Source organism: Taudactylus pleione, unplaced genomic scaffold (genome assembly GCF_031769625.1).
Source record: "Taudactylus pleione unplaced genomic scaffold, aTauple2 ptg000393l, whole genome shotgun sequence".
NCBI classification, from domain to species: domain Eukaryota; kingdom Metazoa; phylum Chordata; class Amphibia; order Anura; family Myobatrachidae; genus Taudactylus; species Taudactylus pleione.
Genome location: NW_028284794.1, coordinates 5,102,463 through 5,127,718, shown reverse-complemented (window position 1 = coordinate 5,127,718; position 25,256 = coordinate 5,102,463). Strand labels below are relative to the sequence as shown.

Genomic DNA, 25,256 nt, shown 5'->3' with positions numbered 1-25,256 from the left:
CCTCCAGGCTATGTGCATAAAAAACATAAATGCATTCTGTGCTTAGGCTTGGGTCCCATTCCCAAGATATCTCATTATGGTATGCAATTATTCTAAAATGCGGAAAAATCTGATATCCCAAATTCTTCTGGTCCCAAGCATTTTGGATATGGGAGATTCAACCTGTAATAAGATATTTGTATTATTTTGCACTATTTTTTTTTTTTTTACTTTATCAGGAATGGTCTATATGTTATTCACATATAAAGTGCAATGTTACAGATTTGTAGTAGAAGAAGTTGAAACAGAGGCATCACCAGGGCCTGGTGACACCCGGTGCACACTCTGGAGACCTCCTGCGCACCGGCAGGGCACCTACCCGAAAAGGGGGTGTGACCTCATGGAGGATCTGACGATCTGATAACATCACTCCGGAGGCAGTCCAGCATCACTGGAGACACTCTGCTACCCCCAGAGACTGGGCTGTCTGCACTATCGGCTTCTCTTCTATGACAGGAGCCAGGGGCTGCAGGGGAATGTCACACTGCTGCACCCGCCCCCTGTCACTGAAGAGGAGCCGGCATTTTGGAGTCACCCGCTCCGAAGGTGACACCCGAGTGCAGATTTCACCCCCCTTACGACGACCACTGGCTGAACCAATATTCACGAAGATGCAGCCTATCAAATCACAAGAGACCAGTGACTTCATTAAGTGATTTCATAATTTAGCATTTTCACGAATATTGGCTTAGTCCAAGAAATGGAAAAGTGAGTAATAGGTGTAATAGCTGCTACCATAGTTGGATTCCTAGCCTCCAAATTAGGAACCAAAAAAACTAAAAAAAAAATTATATCTATCTATAAAATATAAAATGTAATCAAAATAAAAAACATATTAAAAAACATATATACATATATCAAAAAACATATTACAAAAACAGTAGTGCTCTCACCCAAGTGCTCCCATGAGCCTCCATTCCTTCCCTGTAGGAAACGTGGTGACGTCATAACAATACGCGTTAGCGCAGACAACTCGACGGACTCCAGTGGGCATGGCTTTGCTGCCTGTCCGTCATCATAGAAATGAGTGTAAATATAAACAAATCTGCCATCTACAGAGAAACAGATATATAAAGTAGTGGTAAACTTGAACATAAAAACATCTACGATATCACTGTAGATGCAATTATTAGTTTTATGTAGTTCCCCATAGGCTTCAGTTTTGGATCTGATGCAATTTAATTCTTTACCTTTGTTTAAGAAAGCTATCCAAAGTCTTTCTACCTATCGAGGGACAATTCTTAACTCTAAATCCCCGAGGGATAATTTTAGATCTATAATAGTCGGACAGCGTCCTTCCATGCAAAAGGGAGTCGGTCTCTTTTTTCTTCAATTTAATCAAATGACTGTAAATGTCCTCAGCCGTGTTGGATACTAAGGTCCGTATTCAATTGCAGGCGAAAAGTCCCAGACTTTTCGCCTGCCGGACTTTCCGCCTACATCGCGTTTTTTGGTGAAAGCACTTTCCGTGCACGCGGCCGCTTTTCACCCTATTCAATTACAAAGGATGTGAAAACGGCACCGGGGCGAAACTTGAACAGGCGGAAAGTCCTCTCAAAAATGGGGAAATCTGCCTGACACCCCCCAAAAGATGCACTGACATGGGGGATCACTATGGATACCCCCGAATTGCCCTGCTGGAGGTATTTGGGGTATTTAAATGGTCTCAATAGGTGCTGTTTAGCATCTTTGGGACAGTGGTGAAGAACAGCATTTAGCCAATTTTTTTGGGGGAAAATAAGTATTCCCATTAAATTTGGGGTACATGAAAATGGGTGCAGGCATATTTTAAAGTTGCTAAAGTCAAGCATTAAAAAGCGCCAAAAATGCACCTGCAATCCAAACACCTCCCCCATACTTGCAGACCCCCCCCCCAAAGGGTATTTCGCTAGTTTTTGAATTTGTACCCCCACTTTGAACTTTTTTGCCCACTTTTTAAAAGTGTTTTTTTGGGGTGTCCCTTGTGGGGTTTTTTTTAGCATTTTTTGATGCAGTTAGCATCAAGGGGGTGTAAAAAGGGTGCAGGGTGGTTGCCGCAAGTTTGCACCCCAAAACCCCAATTCTGCACTTATTTCCGCCGGCTATTCATTGGTGAATCTTTTCCACTGGTTACATGAGGCAAACTTTCGCACCGGCGAAAAGTCGGACAAATTGAATATGGGTAAAAGTGGAATCGGCAAAAATGACGTCATCAGCGAAAAAGTTTCGCCGAAAACGGCTTTTTGCTCCAAATTGAATACGGCCCTAAGCTTGAATCGTTCGTATCTGTGAACGGAATAGCCGAAATTTGTGCATCGGTGAATGACACAGTTTCTCCTTTAGGTAAATCCAAATTGATAAAGGACATGTGAACACTTTGCTTGACAAGTGCAATATTAATCTCTTTATGTAGCTATGAAGAGTAACATTGACCCGAATATGTTGCGCTATATAAGAAAATGTTAATAAATAAATAAATTACAACATAAGCTTTAATAGACAAAAGACTGGATGCGTGATGGGTTCCAACGTAGTGCCATCGTTTGCGAACATCTATATGTGGAAATAAATTTCTTGAAAATAAATTTAACTATAGATACTGGTAAAATTACCAAATTCTGTATGCACCAAAGAGATGGACTGTAACACTCTTTTGGTCTTTAATAATTTCCACCCTCCATCACTCAAGAGAGCTCTTGCTGAATCTCAAATGATGAGAGTAGCCCGTATAACATACATTCCGGAGCAGGTGGAACCCCAAATCGATCTGGTAGTACACAAATTTCTACAGGGGCTATGATAAGCAGTTACTTTTAAAACAGAAACAAGAGGTGTTGAACATGACTAGGGAACAGCTTTTGCATCCTAAGTACAAATCTGCTTTAACGAATAAAATCCCTGTCCTACATGCGATTATATATATTTATATACTTCACATAACTAGCGGCACTCCCGACAAGAAAAAACTTCTCAGACCCTCACAGGCTAGTCCAATGTTTTGGTTTTATAGTAACCTTTGTCAGGGATACAGAATAATGTAAAGGTCCAATGACATCAAGCAGCTGCGATGAAGCCCCCCCTAGCCACCTTGCACGCGTCCTAGTGACAAATGTGACACAAAAACATCACCCTATTGAACTAACAGACAGTGAATTGAAAACAAATCCACAAAAACTGCTGGCATGACAAATAGAAATCGGATGACGATCTGTGCACATAACGTATTAAAGGTAACATACTCAACATATAATGAATAATGTACATACAATATTAAACAACAAATATATTTAGAAATCACCAATTAATAAAATTCTGTCAAAAAGATCATTAGAGCTAGACCAAAATAGGGGGAAAATCACTTATTACTCAAGAAAACAATTTAAAGACAGTTGCTCATTCAAAGTGAAAGAAGCAATACATTATAACCGATACAATATAACCGATACATTATAACCGATACAATATAACCGATACATTATAACCGATACAATATAACCGATACAGTATAACCGATGGACCCGCCTTGCCTCTAGTTATAAGAGGGATCTGCCTTGGTAACTCCCCACAATGGAAGGTGGCATACAATGGATCATTTTATATCGTAAAATGGCTAATCCATTTGTATGGTACTTGAGATGTTTGGCCACAGACTGTTCAGCTTCTCCCCCATCCAAGGCCAATCTTATTGATGACTGATGAAGGGTCGTTCTCTCTTTATATTGTCTGGTGGCTTTGCCCACATTCAACAGTCCACAAGGGCGAGTTGGAAATAGACCACATACTTGCTGGAGCATGTGGTGCATCCCACACTTTAATAACATGCCGGGCGTCTGGTTAATACATCCATGGCCGCTGATTTCAAATTGGTGACGTCATTGTGCACCACCCAATCTTTAATGTTTTTTGCCCTGATGAAACATGGCATCAATGAAGAGTCCTTTAGCTGATTAACTGGCATGGTCCCGTGTCATGCGAATGCAGCCAGCCGCGCGTCAACTGACGCATTCCATGCAACCGCACAGCCTCCAGGGAGTGTCAGGGGGTTCTGTTAATTGGATCTGTGACCACTGAGGAGGCTACTGTCAATAGGGGGGTGGGAGGTAAGTTTACAATTGGGGTCTATGGACCGAGAGGGTGCGAGATACCCCCTAGACATATATTTACTTATTTTAAATAAAATATTTAAATATATTTTTAATAATACTTCCTAAACTTTATTAAATTTAAAATAAAGACAATTTCTCTCCGGTTTTGGGGGGGGAATCATCAGTCAAGATTAAAACAGGCAACTCTGTGTCTGTGCAGACCAATGGCCGTAAATACTTGGCAGTTGTTACAGCAAACTTGCTGGAAGTGGAAAGATTTTATATCCAAGTGGTTTTGTTGGAGTTTTTCAGAATTTTGCTCTTAGAAAGTTAAGTTCTTGTTCCTGGGAAGAGTTCACACTTTTGCTAGCTACACTCTGGCAGATTTTTTTTCTTGGGACGAGAAATGGGGGGGGGATTTTTCAGCAAATTGCCTGCCCCAATATCTGTGCTACACATTATGCAATTTTTCGATAGACGTTAGCGATTTTTCACCACACCGCACTGATATTGCATATGGCCATATGTAATATCAGCCGGGATATGTAATATCAGCGGGGATATGTAATATCAGCCGGGATATGTAAATGTTGGCATTCGCATTGCGATCGCAGCCTAACATAAGGTCACCCACTTCCCCTTGCTCGCATCCGTATACTTGGCCAACATAGCGAAACAATCGGTAACATCGGACCCATACGCACAGTAAGGCAGGTCAGACCTCACTCAGGAATTGCTTCTTTCAGCGCACGCTGTGAGGCCTCGGGCTGCGTCTGGTATCGCAGTAGATAGTTTATGCACGGCCCTGCAACGCCGTCCCAACGCACCGGCACGCCTGCGTTCGCCCGACACCCCCCTCCCGTCACGACCCACAAACGGCACTTCCTGTCAATCACTCTGCCGTGGGTCTGCGTATCATCGGCGATTGCAGTCCCGATCACAGTGGCTAGTTTGCGCACTCGCACTGCGTTGCAGACGCATGTGCAGATCGCAACAATCGGCAGATTGCGTGCGTATAGGCAACAGCGTTCCTTGCTGAATCAGGCCCTTAGTAACAGGAGAACATCGGAAACATGGGCAGACTATTGAAAATGCGCACACACTGCTCGATATCGGGAATTTGAGGCCGAGATTTTCGTTCTTGACCGACAGATCAGATAATGGAAGGAATGTGGATGTTTTCTTACTGTTTTATCGATGAAACAATCATTCATTCACACTATACAATCAGGGGCTGATTCAGACCCGGACGCTAAGCCGCGATCGCTTGCGGCCAAAAGGGGCAGGGTATGCAAATCCTGCGATGGCCACTGTCTGGCGTAAGGACGCCCTCTATATGTTAGATGGCGACGGCAGTGAGCGTACGCAGGAGTATAAAGCCGCCCACCTCTCTCTCCTAGCATACGTCATCTCCCAGAAGTGTCTGATTAATCGGTAACAGCGAGACCTATCGGAGCTGCACGCAGCACTTGAGGTTGCCCGTAACCCACCGCAAGCACTGCGATCAGTTCAGGCTAAAAAGCAACCAAGTGACGTGTACAATGACACAACTTTGCTAATTATACACACCCATTAAACTCCGTTTTGACGCTCAGACACGCCTGCGTTCGCACATCCACTCCCCCATTCACAAGCACCTTCCCGTCACCACCCACAAACGGCGCTGTCACTCAAAGTAGCGTCCAGTCTGTGTATTACGAGCGCACGATTCTCGGCCGCAGACATGCGATAATCGCCCCTAGTGAGCGCTCGCAGCTTAGCGACTGGGTCTGAATCAGGCCCAAAATCAGGCCGATCACCAGATTATTCGCAAATCGGCCCAATAACTGTATAGGTGTGTAGGTAGCTTTTATCTATGGCAGTGGTTCTCAAACTCAGTCCTCAGGACCCCACACAGGTCACATTTTCCAGGTCACCCAGCAGGTGCACAGGTGTACTCATTACTTACTGACACATTTTAAAAGATCCACAGATGGAGCTAATTATTTCCCTTGTGATTCTGTGAGGATAACTGGAAAACATGCACTGTTTGGGGGTCCTGAGGACCGAGTTCGAGAACCTGTGATCTATGGCTTCAATTAAATCTTGCATTATGAAGCCACCACTGAGTAATTTTATCATCATCTGATCCATTTAAAAGTTGGTTTCTTTAAGGTCACCTGAGATGAACTGGGAAAAAGGCAAGCCTCTTATTTAATGCTGTGGGGTCATGGCTGAAGGCCGGAAGCAAGAAGTTTCGGTCCGTCAGCTTCTCATATATATATTTGTGTGTATTAGACCGTCCTGTACAGAGACAAGTACATCTAAATAATGTACAGCAGAGTCACTGATTTCAAAAGTGAACTTTATAGACTCATCACAAGTGGTTCATTTATTCCATTCTGGAAATGATATCGTCCTTGGAGCCACACCAAATCATGAATATACCGGAAAAAATTATTCCGCCAATACTTGGATCCGACAAAGATATCGCCTTTTCCAAACTTATAAGTACTTGTGAATGACGAGGCCACACTGGTGGCCATAGCACAACCTAGGAGCTGGATGTACCACTGTCCCTTAAATACAGGAAAAAACGACGGATTTGTGTCAATTCAGCAACTCCAGAAAACAATATAATTCAGAGCCCTTGTAGGATTGACTCATTATAGTTCTCAGCTGCCCGTAACGAAAAGGGAGGAGGAGGTCCGGCTTGAGGGGAGGAGGGGGCCCAAGGCAGATCTTTCCACCTGGCCCAACCACTCTCTAGTTCCGCCACTGCAACTAGGTGCCATTGGGAGGAATTAAGGGCCATCCCGTGGGGTCATTCAGACTGTTATCCTTCAATGTACTAAAGTTAATTATTCATTATTTTTATTTTTTTATGAATCTCTGGAGCTTCCTGGGTAATCTCTCCCTGCAAGGACAAGGTGATTTGACACCAGAGGTGAAAATGTGTGCCCGCTACCACCCCCGGATGCTACCTCGCATACACATTGTAACAGATCGTAGAGACACTGACGCAACATTCACTAACAGTTTTGTTATGCTGGCTTCTGGCTGTACACCTGCTGTCAATGCTCCTCTCTCTGAAAGCAGAATTGCAGGCAGCTTTGAATCATATATCTTCAGTTTCCTGTCCAACAGCGAACTGTGATTGGCTGTGAGATTTCAATGCAGAGCAGGAACAGGGCTGTCAGCCAATAGGCACCAGGTATGGTTCTGCATAATATTCTTGGCACTACGTACTGCCCTGCAAATTATACTTGGCACTGGGTTTCAGAGGAGATCAATGTTCTCCTGCTTAATTCCATGTCAGTTCCGGTTTGGATAACCTTCCCCAGTATGGAGGTAGGAAACTGGTGAAATCTTGCATATATTATTACGTTCAATCTTGTGCATGTGGATTTTGCTGTCTAAGCTCTTATCAGCCGCCCCCCCCGACTCCCCTTAGGGATAAGTCCCCATTCTGGATGTTGTAGGTTGTTCAAGCTCTCTCTATCCTACTGACATGGGCAAGTAGCGGTTGATGATTAGTCTAATTGCTGAACCAGAAGCTACCCAAAATAAACTAGAGCTATAAGGAGAACCAGGCCTTCCCAATTTAAAGTTAAATTACAAATTTCGAGAGAAATTGAGTGAGACGGAATTTGTGATCAAATCGCAAATGCAAAATGCGCGCTGGAAATAGGTACATGTATCGTACTTCGTAGAGTGATCATCTGCTATGAGGTCTGTGCTGTGTGAGAGTAATTATTACACCAACAAAGTGTTGCAATAAAACTTTGTCTCTTTCTACAAAACAAGAAAGTGCACCTTTCCTATAAAGGATATACAAGATACATTGAGTATAGTAATTCCTCTTCTGTCCAGTAGGAGTCACTGTTGTACTTCATAACGGCTACAACAAGACAAGCTGATTCCCGTTACCTTTGTAATTGATCCTGTTGGGTGAAGATTGTTATTTTTTTGACAGCCGGATGAAATGTTTCGGAGAATGTGGTATTTCAGTTTCATTTTGGAGGAAATTATTTTTTTTTTTTAAGAGAAGGTTGTGTAATTTGCTGTGACATTCCGATTCGATTTATTTTTAAATCAATAAATAAACAAGAATTGATTTCCATATTTTATTTATTTATTAAACTAAAATGTGGCAAATAGCTACTGGTCAGGAAATAAGTGGCACAAAAAATATAAACAAATGCTAAAAGAAAAAAAAAAACACTAGGAAACAATTTATCAGAGGATGGTCAGGCAATGATCCACCTGGCTTATATCACCCCCATTTCACAGACACAAATGACCCCAAGATACCCAAGTAATACGTCTGATATGGGGCGTAGACAGAACTTTGAGGGCCCCATTTTGATGGGGCTGCTTCCACCTTCTAGAGAGATACTTCTTTCCACAACAGGTTTTATTTTATATGCACATAGTAGTGCCCTAGTTCATTTTATGAACTACAGGGGTGCCCTAGCTAACTTTATGCCCCATAGTAGTGCCCAACTTCACATTATACCACACAGTGCCCCCAGTTCATATTATGTCACATTGTAGTGCCCCAAGTCAACAATATGCCACATTATACTGCCTCCAGTACACAGGCCACAGTGCCCCCAGTTCACATTATGTCACATTGTAGTTCCCACAAGTCAAGAATATGCCACATTATACTGCCTCCACTACTCAGGCCACACAGTGCCCCCAGTTCACATTATGTCACATTGTAGTGCCCCAAGTCAACAATATGCCACATTATACTGCCTGCAGTACTCATGCCACAGTGCCCCCAATTCCTATTATGTCACATTGTAGTGCCCCAAGTCAACAATATGCCACATTATACTGTCTTCCAGTACTCAGGCCACACAGTGCCCCCAGTTTACATTATGTCACATTGTAGTGCCCCAAGTCAGCAACATGCTACATTATACTGCCTCCAGTACACAGGCCACAGTGCCCCAAGTTCACATTATGTCACATTGTAGTTCCCACAAGTCAAGAATATGCCACATTATACTGCCTCCAGTACTCAGGCCACACAGTGCCCCCAGTTCACATTATGTCACATTGTAGTGCCCCAAGTCAACAATATGCCACATTATACTGCCTCCAGTACTCATGCCACAGTGCCCCCAATTCCTATTATGTCACATTGTAGTGCCCCAAGTCAACAATATGCCACATTATACTGTCTTCCAGTACTCAGGCCACACAGTGCCCCCAGTTCACATTATGTCACATTGTAGTGCCCCAAGTCAGCAACATGCTACATTATACTGCCTCCAGTACACAGGCCACAGTGCCCCAAGTTCACATTATGTCACATTGTAGTTCCCACAAGTCAAGAATATGCCACATTATACTGCCTCCAGTACTCAGGCCACACAGTGCCCCCAGTTCACATTATGTCACATTGTAGTGCCCCAAGTCAACAATATGCCACATTATACTGCCTCCAGTACTCATGCCACAGTGCCCCCAATTCCTATTATGCCCCATAGTAGTGCCCAACTTCACATTATACCACACAGTGCCCCAGTTCATATTATGTCACATTGTAGTGCCCCAAGTCAGCAACATGCTACATTATACTGCCTCCAGTACACAGGCCACAGTGCCCCCAGTTCACATTATGTCACATTGTAGTGCCCCAAAGTCAATAAGATGCCACATTATACTGCCTCCGGTGCTCAGGCCACAGTGTGCCCCCAGTTCACACTATGCCACTCAGTGCTTAGCGGGCAATTCCAAGAACCTGGTAGACATCTTTATGACCTGGGTGCAGTTGAGTCAGGCCCCAGAGAGGTGTGCCCCCGAGTCCCATAGCAATGGCATTCCCTGCACCCACTATAGCTATGCCCATGTGTCTGATCATCTTATACATCTCTGGTGGGCTTGTAATAATCAGCAATATGACACTTAGGGCCTGATTCGGAGGTGGGCGCAGTGTCGATATCAGGCACAAGTGAGCGTTTTTTTCTTCTTCAATGTGCGCATACATCCCCGATGGTTACCGACGAAAGCCGCAGAATGATTTTGGATGCAGAGAGTGGTATTTTCAGTAGACGTTCCTGGGTGGCATGGGTAGCCAGACGCCCACTCACAGCGTCTGTAGTTGCATCTTTAAACGCACCATAAGTAGTACCACCGAAACTATTCCCCTTCCCTTTCAGTGAGGGCATTTTCCTCATAGTTCCTCTAAACCTAGTAACCACGGTATTAATGCATGTCCTCTTACTCTAATACATCTTTTCCTCCACTGAATGCTCCCCTCCTCTACCTGGTTAGACCACTTGGTAGGCGTGAAAGCTTCATTCATGTCCCTCACTCCCTTCTCCGCTCCACGCTACACAGGTTTCATTCCTTCTCTCTCCCCTGGCGGTTTTTGTTAGTCAGTGTATTAATTGCTTTTATTACTATAATCTCTCTGATATATTTATGTCTTTCTGGAGATATAGGCCTAATTCAGAGGTACACCTTAAGGAAACCGCAGCCTTTTTGTGAAACCTCGGCGTTGATAATATGCAAATGCTAGTTTCAGCCTTCTCCTTGTGCACTAGCGTGCGCCGGAATATGCAAGCCCTGAGACGTCCACGTTCAATGCCCGTGTGCGGTGTAACATCACCAGTGGTTCTGAACAATCCACCATTACGTACACCATCAACAAGTGCACCCGCCCTTGGCAGGCGCAGTGTCTCCATCTGAGCTCTGACTAAACATGACCTCTGTGGTGGCGGCTCTGCATCTGAGAACGTCCATGAGAGCCCAGGGACGCTCACAGAGTCCAGAACAGTATCCCAGGTAGGGTCACACAGATGACTTATGTAGCAGCAAGAAAGCGACCATCGGGCTGGCCTGCCTCGTTGCCTTCCTCATTTGTCTGCTGAAACGGTAACTCCTACATCGCTTTCCTTCTCAGTATTCTGGTGACATTAAAATTACACTCAACCTTGGAGTTTGGAGATGATTTTTCTTACAAAACATAGTTGGCACAATCTTAACCGGTCCTTGGGTCTACTTAGAAGAGCAATCATTGCAAGAGTGAAGACACAGCCCAGCCCCAGGTGCGTCTTCTCTTTTGCAAGTCTTTTATTACCAACAGTAATGTCACCAGAAATGTGGTACAAGTACCGCTTCTTGGGGGAGGGTAAACTTTTCTCCTGTGATTTTTTTTGACTACTTTCGAAACATTTTACATTTCGGTATTGGTTTGGGGTCACAGTTAGTACACATTATCATTAACAACTACTCTCGGACTATAGGGACCCCCTCAGAATACTCCCCTCCTTAATACGAACACTAACTAATAAAATGTCACTAGTTAGACTACTACATTGAGCATAAAGGCGTCTTCTAGCCTCATCTATGGTAATGAGGACATTGTAGATAATGTTTGAAAACCTTTGAGAACCCCAACCCCCTAAGACACATCAGTGTCTCTCGTTAGATTCTTCTGGACCGCAAACTCTCCTCTGTTTAAGATGGTAACGTTGAAACTGCGGTATAAGAGAGGGTCTTGGCTCCTAAAGTCCCTCGTGGCCACATACAGCTTCTCTAGCACAGGGGCCAGTGGTTCAAACCCCGCTGTATCTGCAAGCCACTGGTTGTAGAGCCACTGGTTCAGTGACAGAAGGTGAAGGTACTTGACTGGTAAACCGGCACTTTGGTGGTTTCTCAGCTCTTCAAGAGCTTCTGACAACATTTGCTCTGGAGGGGGTATCTGACATTTCCCTTCCAATACTGACAGAAAAAACTGAGCCTGGCAGTGAAAGAGAGGGAACGGCACTACGATTTTGCAGGCCCCAATGAAGCACATGGTGGGGTAGCGGGCGTGGAGGAGGTGTTTGTAGAGCAGCGGGAGGTGACCTTGTCCTACATCAGGTCCTACTACATCTCCATCCTCCAACATCCTAAGGTTAGAGACACCTCTTTCGACGGACATGTTCTCATTAGACAGTAATCGTTCTCCATTGCTCTCTAACCCTTCATCAGAATCCAGTATTGCTCCACAACCTTCCTCCTCGCTCTCACAGTTGAGGAAATGCTCTGTCCTCGTCATCTCCCAGCTTCCTTCTTTCTCCTGGTTGACCGTTTGCTCCTCTGAAGGCAACAAGAATGGATAGTTGTATTTGTAACCCGTGCAGAAAATCAAAGTATCTGCCATAACCTCAGTTCCGTCCTCACAAATCAGAGTGTCAGGAGAAGCACTGACCACTGGAGGTGCCAGTGAGACATTTTGTGGCAGGGTCCACTGAAATGGAGGACCTCGGTGGCTCAAAGTGACATGTTTGGCGTGTGGCGATAGCTCCATGGCAATGTCCACACCAGAAGGTCCTGAGCCCAGTAGGACCACAGAACGTGACCTGAAGACCTCTGGGTACCGGTAGGATTTGCTGTGCAAAACTTGTCCTGGAAAAAAAATAGCAAAACTAAATGACATGAGCTGCGAGTGTCCCCACCTAAATAATTCCAACCACAACGTGCTCAGCTCTTCGGTTCACACACATAATACTTTAAAAATACATGTATTGATGTTTGACTTTATCTATGAACATTAGCTCCTGGAGATAAAGTGGCAAATCAGCTTCTGTCATTTTTCAAACACAGCCTGTAACGTGACAGTCAGAAGCTGATTGGTTGGGCCTTTATCCCTCTCCACTATTTCTCGTTCCACGGTTTGATACATGTCCCCCCATGATCTCTTAACTGATCTAAGGTACATAATTAATCCATCGCTTACGGAGCATTACAAGAACGGAGGTAGACATTTTCATTAACTGTAACAAATCAACGCACTAGGAACGCGCTACCCGGGTGAAACTGGGTACATCAGCTAGTATGTTATAGAGTGTTAAGTACTTTTCAGCGCTTTAATGTGCCTTTGTCAGGATCAGCTATACTGTGTTCCTGACGAGGGCGCATTAAGCCCTGAAACGTTTATGTACTTAACGCAGCTGTGAGTTTTATCTATTATCCGGAGTGCTGCCATTCTCCTGTATACATTATTTTCATTATTATTCCTTATAATTATTATTATTTATTATTTTTGGGCTATTAAATTGGAGAGCACCCGGTAAACTAATTGTATCTCATCCATTAAGTTGCGGACATAGGGCCTGATTCAGAGCCACTCGTAAGCGGCCGCTCGTTCGCTCCGAGCGATGTTCGCACAACTGCGCATGCGTATGGGTCGTAATGCGCTTGCGCCAGCCAGTCATTGCGGTCGGAAATCGTACGCTCGTACAACAGCGAGGGGCTGCTAATTTGAGTGACAGAATGAAACGTTTGTGGGTGGTAACAGGGGAAGGTGCTTGAAAACGGGGGAGTGGAGATCTGAACGCCGGCGTGCCTAACACTCAAAACGGCGTTTAATGGGCGTGCATAATTAGTAAAGGAGAGTCATCGACCACGTCACTTGGTTGTCTTTTAGCCTGACCTGCTCGCAGTGATAGCGGGAAGTAAATCCTACCACAAGCACTGCGAGCAGTTCAGATGCCTTTCGATGTTCCCGATTAATCTAATAAATGACGGAGATGACGTGTGATGCGAACGGCCAAGGGGCGTCTTTACAAAATAGCGAGCGCATGTTTCGGACGCTCGCTCAGACATAGAGGCGTCAACACACCGCAAATAGCAAGCGCTCAATTTAAATATCCGGCCCCTTTTTGAGAATGAGCGTCCGCAAATAGCGTCCGGGTCTGAATCAGGCCCATAGTTTCTCTATCTCATATATATATATATATATATATATATATATATATATATATATATATATTTATATGTACATATATAATAAGTTGTATAATATATAATGTTAAGTATTTATTTATTTATATATTCCCTATCTGAGGCTTGTTACCATTCGTCAGGTGTAAATGTGGGTCTGCACACTACCATCTCTCGTACGATAAAGATATATGAAGTAATGTCAACCGTTTATAAAATATATTAAGTTTAATAAGAATTATTGAAACCATCCTGACATCCATATAATATTGATGGGGAAACGGTGGCTTTAGGACCAAATGAGCACTTTGGGGCTCATTTACCATGAAATATTTGCGGCATATTTGCAGAAAACACCCCGTTTTCGGGGATATCCACAAATAATAAATAATAAATATCTCCTAAATGTGCTCCATTCCTGACAGAAGCTGCGACCTCCACAGGTTTCTATGGGAGATGCGAAGCTCTTGGGTTTACCAAGCTCGGAAATCTAAAGATGGCGTTGTGCTGCTGTAGCCTATGGGCCACGCATCGCAAAAATGACCGTGTATGCGCAGTAGGTCCCGGCCCAGGAGTGAAGAGATTGCATTGAGTATGTGATTATAGATAAATGGGCCCCTTAGTCTAGAATGTATTAGACAAGCAATTACATTGCGAGAGTGAGTGGACATATGTTTGAGTTTGGTTTTTTTGCTTTTGCATAACAGGACGGACAGACTACAATAAGGGCGATTTGCATAATCGTGACACAATTAGACATAAATGCAATTAACATTCACAGTTTAGTTGTATCTTGTGCAGGTGCAGGACGGCTGCAACATGTGGGTGTGGACCTCAATTGTGGTCCCATATTCTGTTTTGGGGTTCTCGGATTGCGAGAGAGGTCATTTTCCATTGACTGCCCCCTGTTTTAGGGACCAAGAACAATAGCACAATGACAATTGGGGGGGTCTCCCCTAAACAGCGTCTGAGCTGTTGGTCAAGGGGACCCATCATTGGTCGGAAGTGCAGGAAGTGCAGGCCAGTAACGAGGAGAGCCAATAAGAAGTTAAAGTATGAGCCATATAGTTTCAGACCAGATACCAGGTTAGTGTCTCTACATATAGGAGTTCAAGGCTTGGCCATCGGGACAAACCCGAACCCATTTCTCACCTTGAAACTTCTCAATGCCAGCAATGTCGGGGGTGAAAGTGTGGGAGTAGTGTCTGTGGAGCCAGGAACACAAAATTAGACATCAAGCACATCACCCAACCAAAAAAAAGGGGGCGAGGTGAAAGAGTGAGAACGGGGTCAGCGTGTAGAAAAATCTAGTTGGGGTAGACAAAGGACATTGAACGCAAAAGGGACAAAGAAGACATCTGGGAACTAGGAGGAATCTGGGAAGAGCATGGTAAGAACGATAGACCTAACAGGTGCCCACAAGGAGAAGAAACAGTTTGCTGGGGGTGGGAGGGGATCATCAGGAGAAGGTTGGACCGGGATGAGTAGATAACCACTTACCCCACACACACCATAACAGCATCGAACCTCTGCGCCACTGGTTTATCCTCATCCCGATGGTGGGCCGTCACATCCCAGGAGACCTTCCGCCAGTCCCCGTCCTCCAGTACAGGAGAGACCGACACCACGCGGCTGTTAAACTGCAAGACACGCAGTGACAAGGACTTAGATATGTCTGGACTTCTGCAAACCAGACGATGGAACCCAGGCAATAAATGGAATAGAGGGTGATAAATGTAATGGAAAGGTTACAAGGAAAAAAAAAAACTTCCGTGCGGGACGCAAACTATTTTAGCGAGGCCAATAATGTGCTGATATACAAGAATTAGACTTATTGGAAATTGCAGTGCGATGTATATTATAGCGTAGAGTTACTGGGCCTGATTCAGAGAGGGACGCCATGCCTATATTTTTGCAGGAATCACTCGCAAAGACAGGTGGTCAAGCGTTTGGGGGAGGTAGCAGGGGGGTGGAGAAGGGGTTTGCAATCACTGGGTATATCAGGGTGGAAACTGGGAGGTGACCTAAAGTGATCGCAAAAAGGGGCCGTGTCACGTGCGTGTTACGGGAGTCTCACGTGCGTGTTACGGGAGTGTCACCTGAGTGTTACGTGCGTGTTACGGGAGTGTCACCTGAGTGTTACGTGCGTGTTACGGGAGTGTCACCTGAGTGTTACGTGCGTGTTACGGGAGTGTCACCTGAGTGTTACGTGCGTGTTACGGGAGTCTCACGTGCGTGTTACGGGAGTGTCACGGTAGTGTCACGTGCGTGTTACGGGAGTCTCACGTGCATGTTACGGGAGTGTCACCTGAGTGTTACGTGCGTGTTATGGGAGTGTCATATGTGTGTCTGGGAGTGTCACATGTGTGTTATGGGAGTGTCACGTGTGTTATGGGAGTCTCACGTGCGTGTTACGGGAGTCTCACGTGCGTGTTATGGGAGTGTCACGTGCGTGTTACGGGAGTGTCACCTGAGCGTTACGTGCGTGTTATGGGAGTGTCACGTGCGTGTTAAGGGAGTGTCACGTGCGTGTTACGGGAGTCTCACGTGCGTGTTACGGGAGTGTCACCTGAGTGTTATGGGAGTCTCACGTGCGTGTTACGGGAGTGTCCTGAGTGTCACGTGCGTGTTACGGGAGTGTCATATGTGTGTCTGGGAGTGTCACATGTGTGTTATGGGAGTGTCATATGTGTGTCTGGGAGTGTCACGTGTGTGTTATGGGAGTGTCATATGTGTGTCTGGGAGTGTCACGTGTGTGTTATGGGAGTGTCATATGTGTGTTATGGGAGTCTCACGTGCGTGTTACGGGAGTCTCACGTGCGTGTTACGGGAGCGTCACGTGTGTGTTATGGGAGTGTCACGTGTGTGTTATGGGAGTGTCATATGTGTGTCTGGGAGTGTCACGTGTGTGTTATGGGAGTGTCATATGTGTGTCTGGGAGTGTCACTTGTGTGTTATGGGAGTGTCATAAGTGTGTTATGGGAGTCTCACGTGCGTGTTATGGGAGTCTCACGTGCGTGTTACGGGAGCGTCACGTGTGTGTCTGGGAACGCTGCTGTTTTCCCAAACGTAAATCTGCTGCTTCAGAGGCCATGTTTATTTGGTTTTAAAACATAGTAGATAGAGTAGACTCTGGGCTACCGTAAGTATCGATGGCGAGGCCGATGTTGGAGTGTTTACAATCTCCATCGCAAACGCAGAGACCACGGAGCCTGAAAGTGGGCGTCTCCCCCGTCATACACTCCATCGCAGGGGGTGGAGCACACAGGGGGAGGCTGGGATTAGAATTTGCATATTCCCGCAATCGCTACTGTGAGAGCTGCTGCGTTGCCAACCATTACTGAATCAGGCCCATAATCTGCAGACCACATGTATACTACAGTGCACGGTCTAGGCCCTATATATATATATATATATATATATATATATATATATAGTAAATACTGATAGTTCATGCAGCATACTCTACCAGATTATGCGCTGTAGTGTATACACCATAGTCCCGGGAATGCAGTATAATGTTATATATATGTATGATAATAAAGCACATGATAGTGATCCTGTCTATATATACCACATTAATTACTGTACATATGGAAGGGGACCCCCCGTACACACCAGACAGTGTCCAAACCTAATGAGAAACTCATTAAGTATAGCAAAAGGTCAAATACATGGCACTGTACAAAAAAAGGTTCAGTTATCTGATTACCACTTGGATTTCTTTAGTGTTAGTTAATTGTTTTATATACTTTTATAACTACATTCTTAGTCTGTAAGTATGCTATATTTTGTTATTTTCATGCTAAGTTTGATTGGAAGGAGGGTACATCTCGGTGTAGGATCTATAGAAACAAACCAATCCCCCATGTTCCTGCTCCACCAGGTAACTGACCCCCTAATAGAGTAACAATGTATAATAATTCATGGCAGCTGACATGAGAGGAGAAGGTGGGACCCACCAGGGGATTTAGTTGTCCTCCTGTGGGCCAGTCTGACCCTGTTGGTTCCCTCCCCTGTTTAACTGGTCAGAGTCAGTAGCGGAGATCTGGCCTTTGGGCAACACAAGTCTGGGGGAAAGGGGGGGGGGGGAGAGTGATTTGGTGTCTACCTGACAGTATACACGTATGGAGAGGTAATTCCAGCTCTTATGAGGAAAATGTTGGTACAAACATATATGAACATTTGCCTCTTAACCACATGGATAGTTCTGAACCCTGGAGATTCCTCCTGCACCTGACTGTAGGAGGTCCTATTTGGTCCACCAAAGAGCCATTCACTGGTCCTGGCTTCCCTCACCATATGGTAGAGATTCATTCATCCTAATGTTCCTCCCCTCCATCCATCATATACATGGTCCATAAATCCTGTTCTGAGCTGCAGATGTGGAAGATCTTTATTGGAACCACCCAGACCCAATCCCCGATGGTCTCACCTTGATGTGGGGCTGGACAGAGAAATTGTCCGCGTACTCCTCCAGGTATTTCAACACTTCCGAGTGATGGATGAAGGACGGCAGGGAAGGGTCGAAGGGAAAATCCGGGAACTCCATGATCTCTTTAGGAAGGTTCGTCCTACAAATGTTGACAGGTCCGCATTACGCAATTGCCCATCTAAGTCATCAATGCACTGACACTGTAAGAAGTCTACAGTCTATGGCCCTCAAACCAGTGTCTAACCAGACCCTCGCATTCAGGGAGAACAACTATTTTAGGGTTTGAATAACTACCTCTCTCGAGGGGAGATGTATAAAGCCTTGGGGGTTATATTTACTAAGGAGCTGGGTTTTTGGAAGTGGAGATGTTGCCCATAGCAACCAATCAGATTCTAGCTATTATCTTCTAGATCTAGAAGGTGCTAGATAAATGTGAAGTATTATTATTATTATCCTTTATTTATATGGCACTACAAGTGTTCCGCAGCGCCTTACACAAACAAATAAGTGTACAAGAAACAAGTGACTTACAGTACAATACAATGCAGGACAAGGACAAGGTTTATACACATTGCTACATTAGTGATATTACACTCAAAATAAGCAGCAGGGAGTCAGCAACCAAGTGATAGGTGCCTTTGTGGGGAGTAAGGAGTAGATGAAAGTATAAGTAAGGAGAAGCACGTGAGGGAAGAGGGCCCTGCTCGTGAGAGCTTACATTCTAAGGTGGAGATGTACTAAGCTCTAGAAAATGATAAATTGGAGAGCGAAAAACTACCAGCCACTCAGCTCCTAACTGCCATGTTACAGGTTGTGTCTGAAAAAATGAGTTAGGAGCTGATTGGTTGGTTTATCACTCTCCAATTTATCATTTTCCAGAGTTTAATACATCTGCCCCAAAAGGAGAGGCAGACAAACAGGTGCAACACAGATGGGGTAGACCAGAGGGTTCCCAAACGTGGTCCTCATGGCTCCCCAACATTTCAGGCGTTAGAGATATCGATGACTGAGCACAGGTGGTTAAATCAAATTGACTGAGGTACTAATTAAGTCACCTGTGCTCAACCATGGAGATCTCTAAAACCTGAACTTTTGGGGAGCCTTGAAGACCGCCTTTGGGAACCTCTGGGGTAGACGGGGAGGAAGGAGCATGGAGAAGCGGGTTAGGATGAGAGCTGGAAGGCTATGATGAAGTAGTGGGTCTTGAGAGCTAGTTTGAAGATTCGTAGAGAGGTGGAGAGTCTGATGGGGAGAGGGAGAGAGTTCCAGAGGAGGGGAGCAGGACGGGCAAAATCTTAGGAGGCGGGAGTGGGAGGAAGTAATCAGTTGGCAGGAGAATCTGACTGGTTGCTATAGCCCTTGGAGAGAGATAAAGTTGAGAGGTTGCTCAAAAAGCAACCAATCAGCGACTAAATGTCATTTCATAGGCTAGATAAATGACAGTTAGAAGCTGATTGGTTGCTTTTGGCCAGCTTCTCCACTATATCTCTCACCAAGGTTTGATACATCTCTCCCCCTTGGAGATGTAATTATCCCCTTCAGCACATTGAGACGATGTTTAAGCCCCTCCGACCCCCCCCCCTCCCCCCCCCAAAAAAAAATTTTTTGGAAATAAAATGTCAGGTTTTCGATACAGTTCATTATCTGATGGCTTCCTCTTACTTCAGATCTCTGTACATGGTGGAGTGGGAGTGGGCTTCATTCTCCGACAAGTCCGTGTACACCCAGGTGCCCCCCACTTGCCCGGCCATCTCGAACACCACGGGAGGCTCAAAGGCCACAGGCCGTGCCAGGATGTGTCTAGCACTACATAGTCCAGCAGCTCCTGCCCCGATCACCGCCACGCGGAACCTGCTAGAGGCCATAGCTGTGCTGTCAGGAAGAGAAGCACAAGAACAATGAATCCACCTGATCAGTTACAGAACATATAATTAGCCCCATATCCACAGAGTTGTCTGAGTGCAATTATAGGACGGGGGGAGGGGGGAATTCAGAAGCTAAAATCTTCATAAAATGCTAAAGCTGCATACACACACACACATACACACACACACACACAACGATTTTGTTACCAACGATTTTATGAATGATTTTCTGTCAGATTTTTTAAATTGTAATGAACGATTTTTTTGAACTACAAACGATTTTTGCATATTCCCTTAATGAAAATCATTCAGTTGGTCAGTCTGACTGAACTACAAACTTGAACACGCATGAACGATATAATCGTTCATCGTTTTAACTCACAAAGTGAACGATTTTATCAACGATTGAACGATATGGTTATCGATAATCGTTCAAAAAATCGTTGTGTGTGTGTATGCACCTTTAAGAATACTACTTGGACGGTTGAAGAGTTAGCTCCCCACTAGGCTCTATCTCCAGGATATTTACCGTTTCCAGGATCTCATTCAGAGCCGGACGCTATTTGCGCTCGCTCGTTCAGAAAAAGGGCCTGGCTATTTAAATTGAGCGCTCGCTCTTTGCGGTATGTTGACGCCTCTATGTCTGAGCGAGCGTCCGAAACATGCGCTCGCTATTTTGTAAAGACGCCCCTTGGCCGCTCGCGTCATACGTCATCTCCGCTATTTATTAGATTAATCGAGTACATCGAAAGGCGTATGAACTGCTCGCTATTCTTGTGGTTGGATTTTCCTACCGCAATCATGCGAGCAGTTCAGGCTAAAAGACAACCAAGTGACGTGGTCGATGACGCTGCTTTGTTAATTATGCACACCCATAAAATGCCCGTTTTGACCTTTTGGCACGCCTGCGTTCGGATCGCGACACTCCCCGTTTTCAAGCACCTTCCCGTTACCACCCACAAACTCCTCATTCTGTCACTCAAATTACAAGCGGCTCTGAATCAGGCCCCCAGTCCATACTTGGTGTTCATTCTAGCGCCCTGCACCTGTCACAAGTTCCACAACCCATCAAATATGGATAGATACACACAAACACACAAACACACAAACACACAAACACACAAATATTAACCACAAATAATAAACCAAAAGTCCAAACTGAGGCTCTGAATCAGGGCCGGTCTTTTTTTTTTTTGTAGAACGGCCTCCTGGCCGCTCGCATAGCTGTGGGTGACCACCCACAGCTATAGCGAGCGGCCAGGAAGATGGTCAAGACCATCGCGACTATCGGGCTTGCAACGAGACCCTTGTGGTAGGGTCTTGTTGCCGCAAGCCCCAGAGAGATTTCGGCTCTAACAGAGCCGAAATCTCTCCCACTGACATCACTCGTGATGTCAGTGGGGCCGCCCCCCAAACTAAGGCGTTCACATGGGAACGCCTCCGTGTGGGCAGCCGCTCCCTCGGCCCGCCCACCAAAGGGGCCGTGCTGTCACTCAACATCGACAGCACACCCCCTTTGGAGCGAGACCCGGAGCGACGGTTTGGCCGTCGCTATCCGGGTCTCGCGCATGCGCATGACGGAGCCGGCTCCGTCATGCGCACTGGGCCACCATCGACCCGCTTGCGAGCGCATATCGCTGGCGAGCGGGTCTGAATCAGGCCCTGAGTCAATCAAGTCTCTACAGGTCTTTGTGACAAACATAACATGACAAGAAGGTGCAAATACAGCATGAAGATGTTAAAACATTAACTACTCTCTCACAGGTAATGCACATACATCAGATAAGGATTATAAGGCACATCAGATGTACTCATGTCACCTATATAGTTCTACACGGACCTTCATTAATGGCACAACATCTCCGTAAGACCTCTGAATAAAGTTAGTCTATTCAAATATTATAATTATGTTTTTTTCCCTCCTACACACACACACATTTACAGTGTATATGTACTTACGGTCTGCGTCTCGCACACACTGCTTCTTACACTAGTGACACTAATCAGCGGGTGGATTTTGAACCCTGTGCCTGCTGATGACTCACTGAAACAAAGCTCTGCCCACGCTGCGTGTTAAAAGCTGGCACTTGGCACTCTCGGGACATGTATTTAAACTTGCAGAGACAACAAATACAAGTGACCTTTATAATGGTGCCCCGTCACTTCCACGGCGTGAAGTAACAGCTGGCCAGACACGGATGAACGCGACACGGGTGCATAGTAAATAAACACGCATGTGTCTGCATACACAAGGCAAGGCAGCCCTGTCATTAGTAAGTGGAGGTAACCCACAGAATATCTTTTGATACGTCGTAGCCTTTGCTGCACTTGACATCTTTTCCTAGGAAGCCATAATAGCTCTGGTTAAACACTAAAACTAGCTAGACATTACTCTCTGCATGTTGCCATATTTCTGTGAAAATCCATCCCACGTATTTTGTCACTGACTAATCAAGCAGCACACATTGGCCCTCATTCAGAGGCGCTCTGAATGTGGGCGGCCGCTTGTTTTTTCAAGTGCGGCCTCCTGGTCGCTAGCTAAGCTGTGGGTTACCACCCACAGCTTTAGCGACCGACAAGGTTGATGGTCGCGACCATCGGGGCTTGCGACGAGACCCTAAGGTTGGGTCTCGGCAACCGCAAGCCCCAGGGAGCTTCCTGCTCTGATCGAGCAGGAAGCTCCCCACTTATATCACTGCTGATGTTAGTGCGGCCACCCACAAAACGGCAGGCATTCCTTAAGGAACGCCTCCATTTGTGAAACCACCCCCCCCGCCATGCCTACAAAACGGGGCGAGCTGTCGATCACCATCAACAGCCGCCCCTTTTGTAGTGAGCTCCGGAGCGGAGAATTTCTCTCTCGCTCCGGGGCTTGCGCACGCGCAGTGCGGCCGCTGCGCGTGCGCAGGGCCTGAACATCGACCCGCTTGCGAGCGGGTCTGAATAAGTTCCATTGTTGCTGTTACTATCCCACTTTTACAAATACAATTATTATACATTTGAATAAATGATTGATAAGTCTTCTGCCAAGTGAGGCATAGATTGCAATGCCCGCCATATGACTACACACCCCTGGGCTACTTTGCTTTTTCTTCCTGGATTTTTTTTTTCTTTATGAATATCTACTCTAAAGCCACGTTGCACATAACACGTGGGGCCCGATTCAGATTAGGGAATAGCGTTATGGGCTCCATACATCTGCTTGCTGTTTCACCGAAACTGCCGACCGGCGGCCTTCGATGATCGCCGATCCATCGGGGAATCTGTGAAGATCCATCGGGGAATCTGTTAAATTCTTCCATGTTACAAATCCCCGATTTGCTGATCTCAATCACATTTTGATCGTGATCAGCAAATCAGGGAAATCCAACATGTTAGTTTTCACCAATCCCCCGACCCTGGTGTCGGGGGGGGATCAGCGAACTGTCCCAATACATCGCATATGTACAGCTTTAAGAAACAGCAAGTAACTGTGCATCTTAGTAACACCATGCTGACCTGCAGGTGGGGCAGATGTAAGATGTGCAGAGTGTACAGAGAGATTTAGATTTGGGGGAGGGTGTCAAAAACTGATATCTAAATTGGATGTAAAACTAAAAATGTCAAGCATATGTGGTAGGGAAGGCCATCGGTACCCTCCCCATTGATAAATACCATCGATGGCCATTCTACATGGAGCCATCGATGGTTAGGAATTATGTGACCATCTACAATCGATGGTTTCCGCTATAGAATAAACTTAAATAATCTCAGCGGCGCTCTTCTCTGCGTGCAGGAATCTCTCAAGCCCTGCGGCGGGGTCAGCTTCGATGGCACTCGATGTTCTCGATGTTTACGCTGTCAATCACGGCATAGGTAGGCGGCATTATGTTTTGCTGGGTATCTTTCTTCTTGTGCTGCGGTCTCCGCGCGTATGCATAATTAGCATATTCTCGCAGCGGCTGGGTGCGCGCGTCTGCTAGTGTGCGTTCCTTGCTGAATCAGGCCCTCTGTTCCCAAATCTGAATCAGGCCCATAGCTCGCAGCTGGTGTTATAGCTCAGGGTAAAACACACACAGACATATGACACTGACACACACACAAAGAGACAGTAGACAGACATAGTGATGTATTTCTATGGTGCAGGAGAGAATGTAGAAAGGAATAAGGTCATCGAGCTCCTCTATGTCTTTATAAAACTCCTAAACACAACCCTCACATGTACGGTCCTGGTGCTTTACCATCAACGGATTTCAGTATTTGTTGTTCGGTTCCAAAAATATTATTGACCCTGTAATCAGAGCGAGGTACCGATTTATAATATCATGGACTACCAAGGCACCAGGGCATCTGGCACAGCGTAGAGGGGCCTATTTACCACAATCCGCATTTAAAATGTGCTTGTGGTGTGATATTCTCGCCTAAATTCGCATCGGAAACTGGGCTGCCCCACAGAGACCATCAAAGCCTTCGCTGGCCACACCAGCCGCCATCAGACACACCTCAGAAGCTGGGGGGGACTGCATTCTGACCCTTGCCGCAGTATTTATACTCGGCTGACCGGTCTGCGTGACACACCCCACCCACGCCGGTCTCTTCCCGTCTGAGCCGCTCCTCTCTGTATCCGCCACCCTTCCGGTACCATCTTTAATGCAATTTATGGGGTGCAATCAGTCACTGTTTCTGGGGCGTGCTTCACCTGTACATAATACATATAATGTCAACATACACAATTATAACATATATATATAAATATCTATCCATGACATATACCTTTATCCTGTGCCTATAGGTACAAGTCAGCTGCTCTTCTTTGTGAGACCCCCTGTTAATGAGGAATAACATTCACAAATTATATATATATATATAAATATATATATATATATATATATATATATATATATATACAGCTGCTTTAAGATAAGGTTTTTCTGTAACAAGCAGCACAGACAGGACTTTACCAGGTGTATGAAGGGGGGCTTATGTTGGGGTCTCTGATTTTCTTACTGTGAGTCCTGATAGTGTCACCCCCTCTTCTGCCAGTCCCCCAAGTAGTCTCCAGAGTCTGACTGTGACCGGCAACTCCATACTGCAGGGCTATTTACAGTGCAACTAATGCCTGTTGGGTGCAGACATGGCAGGAAGTTATTACCAGCCGCAATACAC

General features: G+C 45.5%; 1 protein-coding gene across 1 annotated transcript; it reads right to left on the bottom strand.

Moving 5' to 3' along the window:
- Positions 1 to 8,240: 8,240 nt before the first annotated feature.
- Positions 8,241 to 24,899, bottom strand: LOC148507419 (uncharacterized). The gene is made up of 6 exons (XM_088446028.1): positions 24,864 to 24,899; positions 19,909 to 20,118; positions 18,247 to 18,385; positions 15,312 to 15,451; positions 14,964 to 15,016; positions 8,241 to 12,494 (listed from the first exon to the last, which is right to left on the bottom strand). The coding sequence occupies exons 2-6, from the start codon at positions 20,109 to 20,111 to the stop codon at positions 11,506 to 11,508; spliced, it is 1,524 nt and encodes a 507-aa protein (XP_088302154.1). The 5' UTR covers positions 20,112 to 20,118; positions 24,864 to 24,899; the 3' UTR covers positions 8,241 to 11,505.
- Positions 24,900 to 25,256: the final 357 nt, after the last annotated feature.

What these genes read in the sequence shown, in the direction of transcription:
- LOC148507419 (XM_088446028.1), bottom strand. Translation starts at nt 20,111, where the DNA reads ATGGCCTCTAGCAGGTTCCGCGTGGCGGTGATCGGGGCAGGAGCTGCT. An exon ending in ACCATGTACAGAGATCTGAA is followed by an intron (nt 18,386 to 19,908) that starts GTAAGAGGAAGC and finishes CAACATTTGTAG; the next exon opens with GACGAACCTTCCTAAAGAGA. An exon ending in TGGCATTGAGAAGTTTCAAG is followed by an intron (nt 12,495 to 14,963) that starts GTGAGAAATGGG and finishes TTTTTTTTCCAG; the next exon opens with GACAAGTTTTGCACAGCAAA.